A 12,919-nucleotide genomic window follows, 5' to 3' on the forward strand; every position below is an offset into this window, starting at 1 on the left:
GATCCTTAACCCCCAATTACTCCCACAAGAATTTCTGTGTGTCTTGTTTCACTCGATATGAAAACGTTTATAAATAATGCTGCATCGGTGATTTTGTGTGATCAAACTATTCAGATTTACCTGATTCAATGAACTGTAAATCTAAGCCATAGATATTGTTGAGACATGCCTCAGGAGTATTTGGTCACACAGTAAAGTGGATTTCTGTTTTTTTGTCTTAAAAAGAACAAATAGTTTTCTAATTAATCTTAGTCTTTTGGATGTTACTGGCCTTAAAATGACAGACCACATAACTTCTTGATCCCACTAGCAGCGCTATGGGATGCGCTGTCTTGGTTAAGCCATTCAATGTCATATACTTTCCCATTAGAGAAAGGCCAATCGTTTCAACCGTCAGCTTTCCTGCTCCTCTGATGCTGCTTGGCCTGCCGTGTTCATCCAGCTCCACACCTTGATATCTCACTGCTTCAATGTTGCTTTTAAAAAAAAATCAACCATCACACCGCGCCACAATCAAATGCGAGGGGCTGTTGTTCACATTGATCTCTGTGAAAACTTACATTTTCGTGCTGCATGTGTTTCAACAGTTTCAGCTCTCTGTAAGCTCTTTTGGCATAAATTTCAGACTGAAATGGGCGGTACAACTTCTTAATTGCGACCTTGTTCCCCGTTCGTCTGTCGGTTGCGGAGCTGTTCACATCAGAATGTAAATAAAACAGAGTATATTTATGTTGACACCCCCCCCCCCCCCCCCTCCTTATGTCAGCATTTCACTATCACAGAATATTATTTAGGGCGCTGAGAGCATAGGTTTTCTTTTAAACGTATCTTACTGCGTCCAAGCAAAACAAGTAATCGCACACATCTGCCTCGAACCCATACTTCTCCAATCACTAAACTAGGCGGACAGCTCCACTTTTCGCTAAACTTACCAAACCGTGCCATAAGCACCGGATCCAATGAGGGAAAGGTTCACATATCGCTCCCGCACTTCCCACACGGTATTCTCGATGTTGTGGCGGGAAGATGTTGCATTCATTTTGTTCGATTGATTGGGGGCTGTGATTAAAACCTGCAAGCGTGCAAACGTCAGAATGCAAATACCAGAACTCCCCCAAATAATGGCTGTAAGGAAAGTTTCGCAACGCCGAAGCAATTAGGTTATCACTTCCTGTCTCCCAGGTGTAGGGTGTGTACTCAGGTCGAGAGTTCTATAAACAATTCAAAAACAGCAGTCCACACCAACTTTACAGAAGAAAACAATTGGTATGACTGATCAAGTTAACACATTTAAGAAATCAATATTTAGAAAGATAAATAATGAAACAGTCCAATGAAGATGTCGATTGATAGACGGCGTTTTAAATTTCAGTGCAATTACTTAGCAGACAACAGCTTAGTACAACTGTAAATTGCTCTGTTGAATTAAATAGGTTTTGTAGTATGAATGCCGTCAATCAAAACATTACACTTTCACTTTGCTTTTAAATTTAGCTGTCCTCCACTCTTACTATATAGCAGGCCACACGAACTCTCAATTTCTGCTTTGGCTTCTCTCAGACCAGATAATGCAAAGCACATGTTTAAAAATATTTCTTGGTCATCCAAGCAGTTTCTCCACAATGCCCCACTTCCCCCTTCTGCTCTATTAACAAAATTACCTTCCTTTTTCTCTGCAATGCTTGTCTCTATTTCTTTCCTTCTGTCACTGAACCTCTGTATCAAGCTTCAAGTTTTGAATTTTGAATGTTTGGACGTTATTCAAGCTAACCAGTTACCATTCGCCAAAAACACATATCCTCAGTCATAGTAAATACTTAACAGTAATCCTTGTCATAGAGTCAGACAGCATGGAAACTGACCCTTCTGTTCAAGTGGTCCACACCAACCATACTCCCAAACTAAACTAGTCGTACCTGCCTGCATTTGGCCCATATCCCACCAAACCTTTTCTATTCACGTACTTATCAAAATGTCTTTTAAATGTTGCAAGGGTACCCACGTCCACCATGTCCTCTGGCTCAAAAACAGAAATTGCTGGAAAAGCTCAGCAGGTCTGGCAGCATCTGTGAAGAAAAAAAATCAGAGTTAATGTTTCAGGTCCAGTGATGATTTTGTTAACGCTGACTTTTTTCGTCACGGATGTTGCCAGACCTGCTGAGCTTTTCCAGCAACTTTTGTTTTTGTTCCTGATTTACAGCACCCCACAGTTCTTTCGGTTTGTGTGTCCTCTGGCTCTTCATTCCACATATGAACTACCCTTTGTGTGAAAAAGTTACCCCTCATGTCCCTTTTAAAACTTTCTCACCTTAAAAATATGCTCTCCAGTTTTGAACTCCCCTTCCAGTGCTATTCACCTGCTCATCATGGTTTTATAAACCTCTATAGGGCCACCCTTCAACCTCCTATGCTTCAGGGAAAGAAGTCCCAGCCTTTCCAGCCTATTTTCCCTTGGTGAATTTTACCAATTCCCTCCTGCCCACTGTAGTGATCACCAGAGTTCTTCTCATTGTCTCCAGATCTCTTTTGCAAAGATCCTTAGCTCCATTATCCACTTGCTCCCCTGCCACTTGCCATGTGGCTGCATGTTCATCACTCCTGACTCTGGAACTTGTTACATAGTCGTCTTTGCTTTGCCACATCTGTCTCTGCTCTAAAAATAATTCTTAAAATCATCCTCTTCCAAATACACCTTCCATTTTAATAGGTCCATCTTTGGTGGCTCTGCTTTCAATCACTTAGATCCCTAAATGCCACAATTCCCTCCATCTTTCCATCTCACTTTCTTTTTCCAGTTCTGAAGAAACCATATCAGAGACAAAATGTTAACACTTACTCTCTCCACAGATGCTGCTAGACCTGCTGAATTTCTCCAATATTGTGTGTCTGTTTCACTTCCTCTTCTTTAATTCATAGAGAATTGGCATCTGGCTAAACCAACATCAATTGCTCATTCTTCATTGCCCCAAGGAAAGTTAAAGATGGTATTTCTGCTAAGTTTGTTTGCAAATGTAAGATTGTTCCATTTGAATGTAGAATCTGCAGTGTTCACCAACATAGATCTAATCAACAATGTTATGGAGATCTGCAGCTCATTACCTCCAACTAAACTTATCAAGAACTCCACAAGGTCTTGCATTGTATTTCTCACTGTTAATCAACTGGTTACGTTGTAATTTGAGCCCTAATTTTCTGCAGCGAGTTGAATGAACAATAAATGTGCAAAACTAATCGCTGTCCACGAAAAGCAAGATAATTGCCATCCCAGTCAACTCAGATCATAAGCAAAATGATGGAAGTGGTTGTTGACTGTGACATAAAACAACACTGACATGTTGTTATGATGAATGGGGTGTGATTTACATTTATTTATATAATTTTTTAGATTTCAAACTAGTGGCTCATGGGTATAAAAGAAATTGAGGTGGTATGAGAGAACATCCTAGATTGTTTCCTTATTGTGTTGTAACTAGATCTCAGGCTCATAAAATTGGACAGCAAAGAACCTGGGAAAAAGGGAAATGACTTGGAAACTCAGTAATCAGACAATCTTTGGAATTTTAAATCAAAAGGATGAAAGTAAACTTAATGAGGCTGACACATTCAGCCTATCTTCTTTATTGAAATATAACAAACAGATCTAAACTTTGGCAGATATGCCATAAATTTAATCAGAACCAATCCTTGATTGTTATTACTTGAAAAGTAAAGTAATAATAAGGAAATTGAGAACACCCTTAATGACAGATGGTGGTCCAATCTGAGTGTCATAATGAAATTTTACAAGTGGCTCATGAAATTCCAATGGCAGGTCACTTTACAATTTGGAAAACAAAAGTTAAAACATTAAGATATTTTTATTGGCCAGGATTACATAAAAATGTGGTTAAATTTTACAAGAATTGTTATTCATGTCAGGGAGTGGGAAGACCCCAAATAATTAAATGTACAACTTTAATTCTGATACCATCTTTCAAAAGAACCATTTAGCAGGGTCTTAACAGATTTGTGCAGGATCCATGGCTAAAACCAAGAATGGGAATCTGTATCTTTTAACAATTATGGATCTGTCAACAAGGCTTTCTGAAACAGTGCTTTTAAGAAAACTTACCGGAAAAATGATAGCAGAGAAGTTTTTTTAAACAGACACTTTAAAAAAGACACTTGATCTCATTGTATGTCACAAATATTCGAAGAAATTTTGAAATAATAAAAGTAACCAGAAATTTAAAATTCACAGGTTGACTCTCCAGCAATCAGATTGGATAATACAGAAGTGCTTAAAAGGTCAAATAGCATAAAATTTTATTTTCCCAAAAAAATGATCAAAGTAACTTACAAAAATTATGAATGACTCATAAATCAATTTCTGTGATTAGACCAGGAAAAATGTGTTTGGCTATTTATGATGTTAACGTAAGGGGTGATTATCTATGAAACAATGTCCTTACACATACGCACAATATGGAAAAATTAGCTGATACAGCCAGAAAAATAAGCTTTGTACCACCAAATGGATGTTATCCATACAAAGTCATGCCATTTGGAGTGAAAAGTAAACCAGCAACATAGAGATGATGAAGCAATAAAATCATTGAGGGACAATGTAACTACATGGTGTCCATTAACAACTTGGTTATATTTAACAAACCAGGAAACAACATTTACCTCAAATGGCTGAGCAGTTTGATTAGCTACAAAAAGCCAATTTGGCTAAAAGTGACTTTTTTGGGGCGATACTTGTGAACAAGGCCAAGTACCTCTGGAAAAATGAAACTAAGGGCTGTTTTGGATTTTCCCACACCTAGGACTACCCACAATGTTTTGTGATGTGTTGGGGTAACTGGATTTTATTGGAGGTTTTTCTGAACTTTATCACTGTAGTGACTGTTTTGAAAACTCTGTTCTGGGAAAAGCAGAACATTTGAATGCACCCAAGAAGGTCAGAGTGCCTTTGACTACTTGAAATCTGTGGTGACAACCACACTGGTTGTGGCAGCACAGAATTATGAGAAGCCATTAAAAGTGAATATTGATGCCAACAACATTGGAACATAGGAATAAAAGTAGGCCATTTGGCCCATCAAGACTGCTCCACCCATTTAATACAATCACAACTGATCAACTACTTCCATGCCTTTTCCACATTATCCCCATAACCTCGCTGAGCTGGTTTGTTGTTCCACAGACGTTTTGTTACCGTGCTTGGTAACATCCTCGGTGCAGCCTCTGATGAAGTTTCAGTGTGTTTTCCCACCCCGTTTTTAAACTCTGAGGTCTGTTGCGATGGACCAGGCGGGAAAACACACCGACCCTTCATCAGAGGCTACACTGAAGATGTTACCAAGCACAGTAACAAAACATCTGCAGAACAACAAACCAGCTTGGCGAGCCAACCAGCCTCAACACCCACACCCCAGGCTACAGACCTACTCCAAAACCTTAGATATCCCCGTAACCATTTACACCATTGAATATCAGAATTTACTTTAACTTCACTCTAATCGTTGTGGGTGCAATTTTACTACAAGACAACATGATGATTAACTAGCCTGTCAGTTATTTTTCCAAGAACCTGATTGTGTATTATTAGAAATATTCAGTGGTGATGAAAGGAGACAGTGTGTCATGTATTGGCTCTATATTGGTTTGAAATTTACATCATCAACAAACAGTGCACAAAAATAAATTGATGTGCAGCACAATTGTTTGCATTTTTTTGAAGAAATTTTGTTATAAGACTTAAGGTCATTTTGGTGGAGTTTAATCTTCTAGCCAAACGTTTTTTTAAAAAGTATATCAATTAAGAGTACATTTGAATGAAGCCAAATGCTGTGATCCTAATAGACTTATGTAAAAATGGTTACCAGGAAACTCATTGCTGTTGGTGTATAGGTAGTGCTAACATTTTTTTGGTGGGAAATGAAATTCAAATTATTGGCATATGGGTGTTGGTCACTTTAGTCAAGGCTTTTAAAAATAACAAGGTCAGTTGGTGTTTCTGAAATCATGACCTAATCCATGATCAGAAAGCAGAGAACTCCTGGAACATGAATGAAAAATGGTTTATATTGCACTCAGTTTATAACCAGGGATATGAACATTGAGGACAATTAGCTCACTTTTATCTTATGGGTCTCATCAAGGCTTGATTTGGCTTTGAAAGCACAGCAATTCAATTTTTTTCTAGCATTCCAGAGGAGACTGGGCTAAGGTCAGAATGACAATAGGTTTTTTCTTCCAGAAATAAGTGTAGAAATGGTCATGGACTAATTTACCCTAGTAGAAAATTAATTTGAATGACTTTCAAGTCAGGAGAGTTTTGTACATTTCAGCAGATCGTTAAAAGACTGAAAAAGTTTCAGCTTTCAGTTAAGAGTATTCACATAAGAGGACTTCACAGTTCACAGCAAAGAACTGGTTGAATTGGAGGGGGTAATCTCTCTGAATTTAATGCTGCACAGTGATGATGTTGGATCATATATGACACTTTGCTATCTGTAATAGGAAAAATGTTATAGAGTCCCACCCTCGAATGAGGAGGGATGTTTTCACTCAAAGGATGGTGAATCATTGGAAGTCCCTTCTTCAGAGGGATGTGCAAGTTTAGGATCAAGACAGAAATCGCTAGTTTTGTGCAGACTAATAGCATTAAGAAATATGGAAAGTATGAAAAGTCGCTTTGAAGCAATAGGGCTCAATGGCCTAATCCTGCTTCAATATAAATAAATATATTCAGCTACTTCCTTAACATCATTTCCTCCAACAAAGTTTGAAGTAGGGATTTTCACTGATGATTAAATAGTGTTTAATATCATTTTCAACTTCCCTTACAACAAAGCGATACCAGGCACAGCGTAACTTTGAGAAAAATTCTAAAAATCCAAATTTCTTAATTTACTGTTTAAATACCTAATTCCATGTAGGCTCATATAGGGGTTTACAAGATCTGCTTGACAGAAACCAAGGTTAGCTTACTTAGGGAACCAGCTTAAACTCACTTTTGTTCCGTGGCTGAATGAGTGAGAGCAGATAAATACAGACATCATGGTGCAACTTTACAGAATATTACTTTGAGCAGAGTTCTGCAAGATTAGTACACTAAGGAAATTAGGCAAGAGAGGAGGTAGTGCATGTTTGCTTTCACTGATTTTTCAACCCTAACTGTTTGGGGATTATCGAGGAAGTAGTTAAAATCAATTCTATTTCTAAGGTTTAAAATAATACAGGTACTGGTGTTAAATTTAAATATTAAAAATGGAAAATAAATAATTTAAAAATTTGTTAAGTATTATTTAAAATATATGAGATGGTAGAACAGGTTGTGTTTTGGCTGCAGCATATGGGAGCTGTGCAAGGATGCTTGGATGATCCTGGGTAAATACATTGATACTGTTAAAGCTCTTCTAACCAGTGTAATTGAGCTGAAAGCTGCAGATACAGATATATGAAGGACAAGGAAGTTAGCCAGGTATTTGATAGCAGAGGGCAGTTAAATCCCCTAGGACAGGGTCTTCGGGTTTTATTATTAGTTGGGGACAAGGAAGTGGAGCTACAGCTGACGCAGTTAAGGCGACTCAGATGGCAAGTGTGCAGGAACCTCATACTTCGCAATGTCCAGTCAGTATAGAAGATCTTTCAGCTTGTTTCAATGAAATAGCAGAGCTAGCAAAGTAGAGAGGGTTTGAAGCTAAATAGCAGCAGCAAGACAGCAAACTTGGAAAGATGTGTAAATGAAAAAGTATGTGCAAGGCAAGACAGTAATGTGTTAAAATGGCTAGTGAGAAACAGACTATGACAGGAAGGGAAAGAGAGATCAAATCTAAGAGTAAATCAACAGATCTGCTCCAAGGTTACAAAATGAGCAAAACAAAGGCTCTGCATCTAAAATCACTTGGTGTTTGAAGCAAGACAGAAGAACTAAATGAGCAATTAGAAATTTACAGAACATAATTTGATAGCCGTAGAGAAATATCTACAGGATGGTAGGGATCTGAATACTGAAAGTTACATGACATTTTGCTCTCTTACTGCTGCTATTTAGCTTCAAACCCTCTCTACTTTGCTAGCTATGCTATTTCATTGAAACAAGCTGAAATGACGTTTAGGAAGGGCAGGAGACTCAGAAAAGTTAGGAGGTGCCTCAGTTAATTAATGAGGATGGTACCACCATAATTGTGAGGGATGACCCAAGTTCAGGAAACCAGGGTGTTGAAGCAATTTGGATAGGGGTTAGAAATAATAAAGGAAAGTTACTTGTGGGAATTGTGTTTAAAAAAAGCCAACAGTAACCACAACATAGAATTGAGCATAAAAGAATTCATGATGGAAGCTTGTCAAAAAGGTACAGCAATAATCATGGGGAATTCTAATCTACATAGACTGGTAAATTACTTCAGATTAGCATTGCCAATATTCCTTGAAAGAATAAAAGAAAATCCAGCAAGATTTGGATCAACATATTAAATCATTTAAAAGGCCATTGGGAATAAAACATTATTCCCTGAAATTATGGTGAGTAGATTAGTAGACAATGTTTAAGTTATTTCAGGAGGCAATCCACTTATTTCGTCAGGTTTATTAAAAGAGAACACCAAGGAATTTCATTTTCCAACCTTTGCAAACTTAAGTTAAAGGACAATTTCCTGCCCCAATGCACTTTTTTAAAAAAATGGATTAAGTATGATTAGAAAGCTACACAAGGAATAAATGAATCACACTAAGGGATATCTCTGACCCATGTGGGAAATTAAAGACATGACATTTGCAAGACAATCGAAGTATCTTGTTGCTAATTTTATTCGCATATCCCATGATACAAGCTTTACAAGAAATGACAGTAAAAGGCAGTACTGCAAATAATGAAAAAATAGGATATAGCAAAAAAATAAGAAAAACACAACAGACGCTAAAATACCACAAGGATAGGTGTTGGGATCCTTTTTGTTTGTCATTTATATAAACAATTTAAATAAGAACATAGAAAGCATGGTTAAGAAGTTTGTGGATGACACCAAAGTTGGTGGTCTAGTGGACAGTGAGGAGGGTTATCTAAGATTACAAAGAGATCTTGATTAATTGGGTCAATTGGCTGAAGAGTGGTGGATTTTAAATTTGGATTAATGTTGTTTTACCAAAATGCAACACCACAAGGGCAAGACTTATACAATTAAAAGTAGGGTCTTGGGTAGTTTAGGAGGACAGAATGACCAACGGGTTCAGGTACTTTTATTCTTTGAAGCTTGCGTCACATATAGAAAGGGTATCTTTTTTCACGGTGGCTCAGTGGTTAGCACTGTAACCTAACAATGTCAGGGACCCAGGTTCGATTCCAGCCTCGGACGACTGTCTGTGCGGAGTTTGTACATTCTCCGTGTCTGCATGGGTTTCCTCCAGGTGCTTCAGTTTCCGCCCACAGTCCAGAGATGTGCAGGCTAGGTGAATCGGCCATGTTAAGTTGCCTGTAGTGTTCAGGGGTGTGTGGGTTATAGAGGGAATGGGTCTGGGTGGGATGCTCCAAGGGTCGGTGTGGACTTGTTGGGCTGAAGGGCCCGTTTCCACACTGTAGGGATTCTATGATTAACAGCATGAGGATGACGTTGGCTAGGCAGCATTTATTGTCCATCCCTAATTGCCCAGGATTCTCTGACAATCGACAATGGATTCATGGTCATCATTAAATTCTTAATTCCTGATATTTTTATTGAATTCAAACTTGATCATCTGCTGTGGCAGGATTCAAACCTGGGTCCCGAGAACATTATCTGGGTCTCTAGATTAACAGTCCAGTGATAATACCACTAGGCCATTGCCTCCCCATTAAGCCAGCATTTAGCAAGCTTGGTTAGATTACTCAGACCTTTGACTTTAGGAATTGGGATGTTATGTTGAGATTGTACAGGATATTTGTGAGGCCTCTTCTAGAACACAGAACAGTACAGGCCCTTTGGCCCATGATGTTGAGCCGAACTTTTACCCTAATCCTAAGGTCTATCTAACCTCCAACCCTACCTTATACTATTATCTATATGCCTATCTAATAGCCGCTTAAATGCTCCTAATGAGGCCAACTCCACTACCCTCTCCAGCAATCCATTCCATGCCCCAACAAACTGAGTAAAGGACCTTCCTCTGACATCTCCCCTATATCTACCTCCACTCACTTTTAAACTGTGCCCCCTTGTAATAGCTACCTCCACCCTAGGAAAACATCTCTGGCTGTCTACTCTATCTGTACATCTGATCATTTTTTCACCTCAATCAAGTCACCTGTCATCCTTCGTCATTGTAAAGGAAAAAGCCGTAGGTCTCTCAACCTTTCCTTGTAAGGCCTTCCCTCCATTCCAGGCAACATCCTGGTAAATCTCCTCTGCACCTTTTCCAACGCCACCACATCTTTCCTGTAATGAGATGACCAGAACTGGACACAATACTCCAGATGTGGCCGAACCAGGCTTTTGTATCACAGGAGCATAATTTCACAGCTCTTGAACTTTATTCCTCTATTAGAGAAAGCTAACACACCATGTATAAATTTATTTCAGAATCCCCTTACCCTCCCCCGTCTCTGAAGAAGGGTCTCAACACAAAACATCAGCTTTCCTGCTCCTCTAATGCTGCTTATCCAGCTCAACACCTTGTTAGCTATAGGCAGGTGGGACTAGTTTAGTTTGGGATTACGGTTGGCATGGACTGCTTGGACTGAAGGTGACGCATTCAATTTCCATGCTGAATGTCTTTATAACCTGAAATGAAAAATGATAAATTAGCATATTTGATTGTTAGTTTGATTGTAACAATCTGTTAGTTGCAGATGGATTTGCTTTACACTCAGCATTTTCTACTCTTCCATTCAACTTACATCATTTCTTTTTAGCTGACGCAAGGGCAAACCCCCACAGATGCATAAATAAGTCAAATAGCACAAGCTGTATTCTCGGAAACCATTTCACAACACGTAGTCTTCCCACCAGATATTGCGCAACTACAGTTCATCAATTTAAAAATCAAACGTGGTTTACAAAGTTCAAGTCTCTTTTAGATCTGCTGGACAGTTTGTGAAATTGCTACAGAGTCTCTTTAATGTTACATTTTTCTAACTTTTTATTTGGTGAAAGATGTACAAAAATCATGCCATGGCGTACACAAGATAAATTCACATGAAGAAATTTATAGACAAATAAATACCATTGAACTGAGCCTAGATAAATTATAAGTATTTGCTTTATTTTATGAATTGTGTTCCTCAAACACACCATAAATTTTTATAAAGCAAGGGGATAATTCAAAACACAGCAAACTGATATTAAGCAAAAGAGGAAAATGCAGAAGTTTGCAACAAAAGTACAGGTTTACAAAACAGATCAGTTATTCTTTCTTGAACATCCAGATGTACTTTCCTGAGACATACGTTCTCTAGCTAACTTAAAACCAAAATATTACAATTTAAATTGTGAGGTAACAAGGTGTAGAGCTGGATGAACACAGCAAGTCAAACACCAGATGAGCAGGAAGGCTCACATTTTGGGACTAGACCCTTCTTCAGAAGAGTGATTTTTCTGCTTGGCCTGCTATGTTCATCCAGCTCTACACCTTGTTATCTCAGATTCCCCAGCATCTGCAGTTCCTACTACCTCTGGAACAATTTAAATAGTTTTTTTTGACAGATTTTCACATTACAAATATGAAATACAGAGAGGGCAAAGCCCAAAATTCTCCAACAGAACTTGTTTTTGAAGACAAATGCAAAATGATTCTCACACATGCATGAATCATGTCAATAGACTGAGTTTCTACAGAATCTGACCGAGTCTCAACATTATTTCTGCTGCAAAAATAAAGTGATTATTCTTCCTGAAAATAGTACCTACCCAGTGAATCACTCTCCAAGTCACTGTTTTGATTATTACTATCACGGTATTAAATTCTAAATTTTGTAAATTTTCTGAAAATAATACATTTATACAACTTAAGAGCAAAGCCCCAATGATCAGTATCAAACAACACAGCCTCTTCGGTTATGTTACGCACAATTTCCAGTCACTGGAGATTTATGCCCTTTATCCCCAGTTTGCTAAGACTCTTTGGTGACATATCCTGTTGCCAGTTGCTTTTACATTGAAGGTAACTATACTCCATCCTCCTCTGGTATTTCTCTCGAGTTCTCATCTTAATCAAAGCACTGCAAGTTCTACTGAGTAATTTTAACCAAATCCAAGCATTAGTGAGCAAGTTATTGGTAAGTTCATATTCAGGGCTGGTTAAATCTGTATTAGGGGATTTCTGGTTCATAGTTCTATATTATATTGTGTCAAAATTTGTGGATGACACTAAGATGAGTGGTAGAACAAAGTGTATAGAGGACGCTGAAAGCTTGCAGAGGAATACAAGGCCATAAAACATAGGAGCAGAAATTAGGCCATTCGGCCCATTGAGTCTGCTCTGCCATTCAATCACATGCTTTCTCCCCGTAACCCTTGATAATCAAGAACCTATCTATCTCAGTCCTAAACGTACTCAATGACCTGGCCCCCCCCAGCCTTCTGTGACAGCGATATAGTTAGTTTAAGTGAGTGGGCGAAGGTCTGGCAGTTGAAATTAAATGTCGATAAATGTAAAGTCATCTATTTTGGTAGGAATAACAGTAAAAGGGACTATTACTTGAGCAGTAAAACATTGTAGCATTCTGCAGTGCAGAGGGACCTGACAGTCTTTGTGCATTCATCACAGAAAGTTGATTTGCACGTACAGCAGGCAATTAAGGCAAATGGAATTTTGTTCTTCATTGCTAGAGGGATGGAGTTTAAAAGCAGGGACATTATGTTGCATCTGTATAGGGTGCTGGTGAGGCAACAGGAGTACTGTGTGCACTTTTAGTCTCCTTACTTGAAAAAGGACATACCGGTAGTGGAGGGGGTGC

The 12,919-nt window shown here is 38.5% G+C and overlaps 1 protein-coding gene across 2 annotated transcripts in view; it reads right to left on the reverse strand.

The window, feature by feature from the left end:
• Positions 1-1,141, reverse strand: part of LOC125463010 (mitogen-activated protein kinase 13-like) — a 78,709-nt gene extending 77,568 nt beyond the window's left edge. For both annotated transcript variants that reach the window (XM_059653409.1, XM_048553609.2), the window contains exons 1-2: positions 933-1,141; positions 561-690 (exon numbers count right to left, since the gene is read on the reverse strand). In XM_059653409.1, the coding sequence (XP_059509392.1) occupies positions 561-690; positions 933-1,039 (237 nt within the window). In that variant the 5' untranslated portion in view covers positions 1,040-1,141. The remainder of the gene's footprint in view (positions 1-560; positions 691-932) is intronic.
• Positions 1,142-12,919: the final 11,778 nt, after the last annotated feature.

Source organism: Stegostoma tigrinum, chromosome 21, assembly GCF_030684315.1.
Source record: "Stegostoma tigrinum isolate sSteTig4 chromosome 21, sSteTig4.hap1, whole genome shotgun sequence".
NCBI lineage: Eukaryota > Metazoa > Chordata > Chondrichthyes > Orectolobiformes > Stegostomatidae > Stegostoma > Stegostoma tigrinum.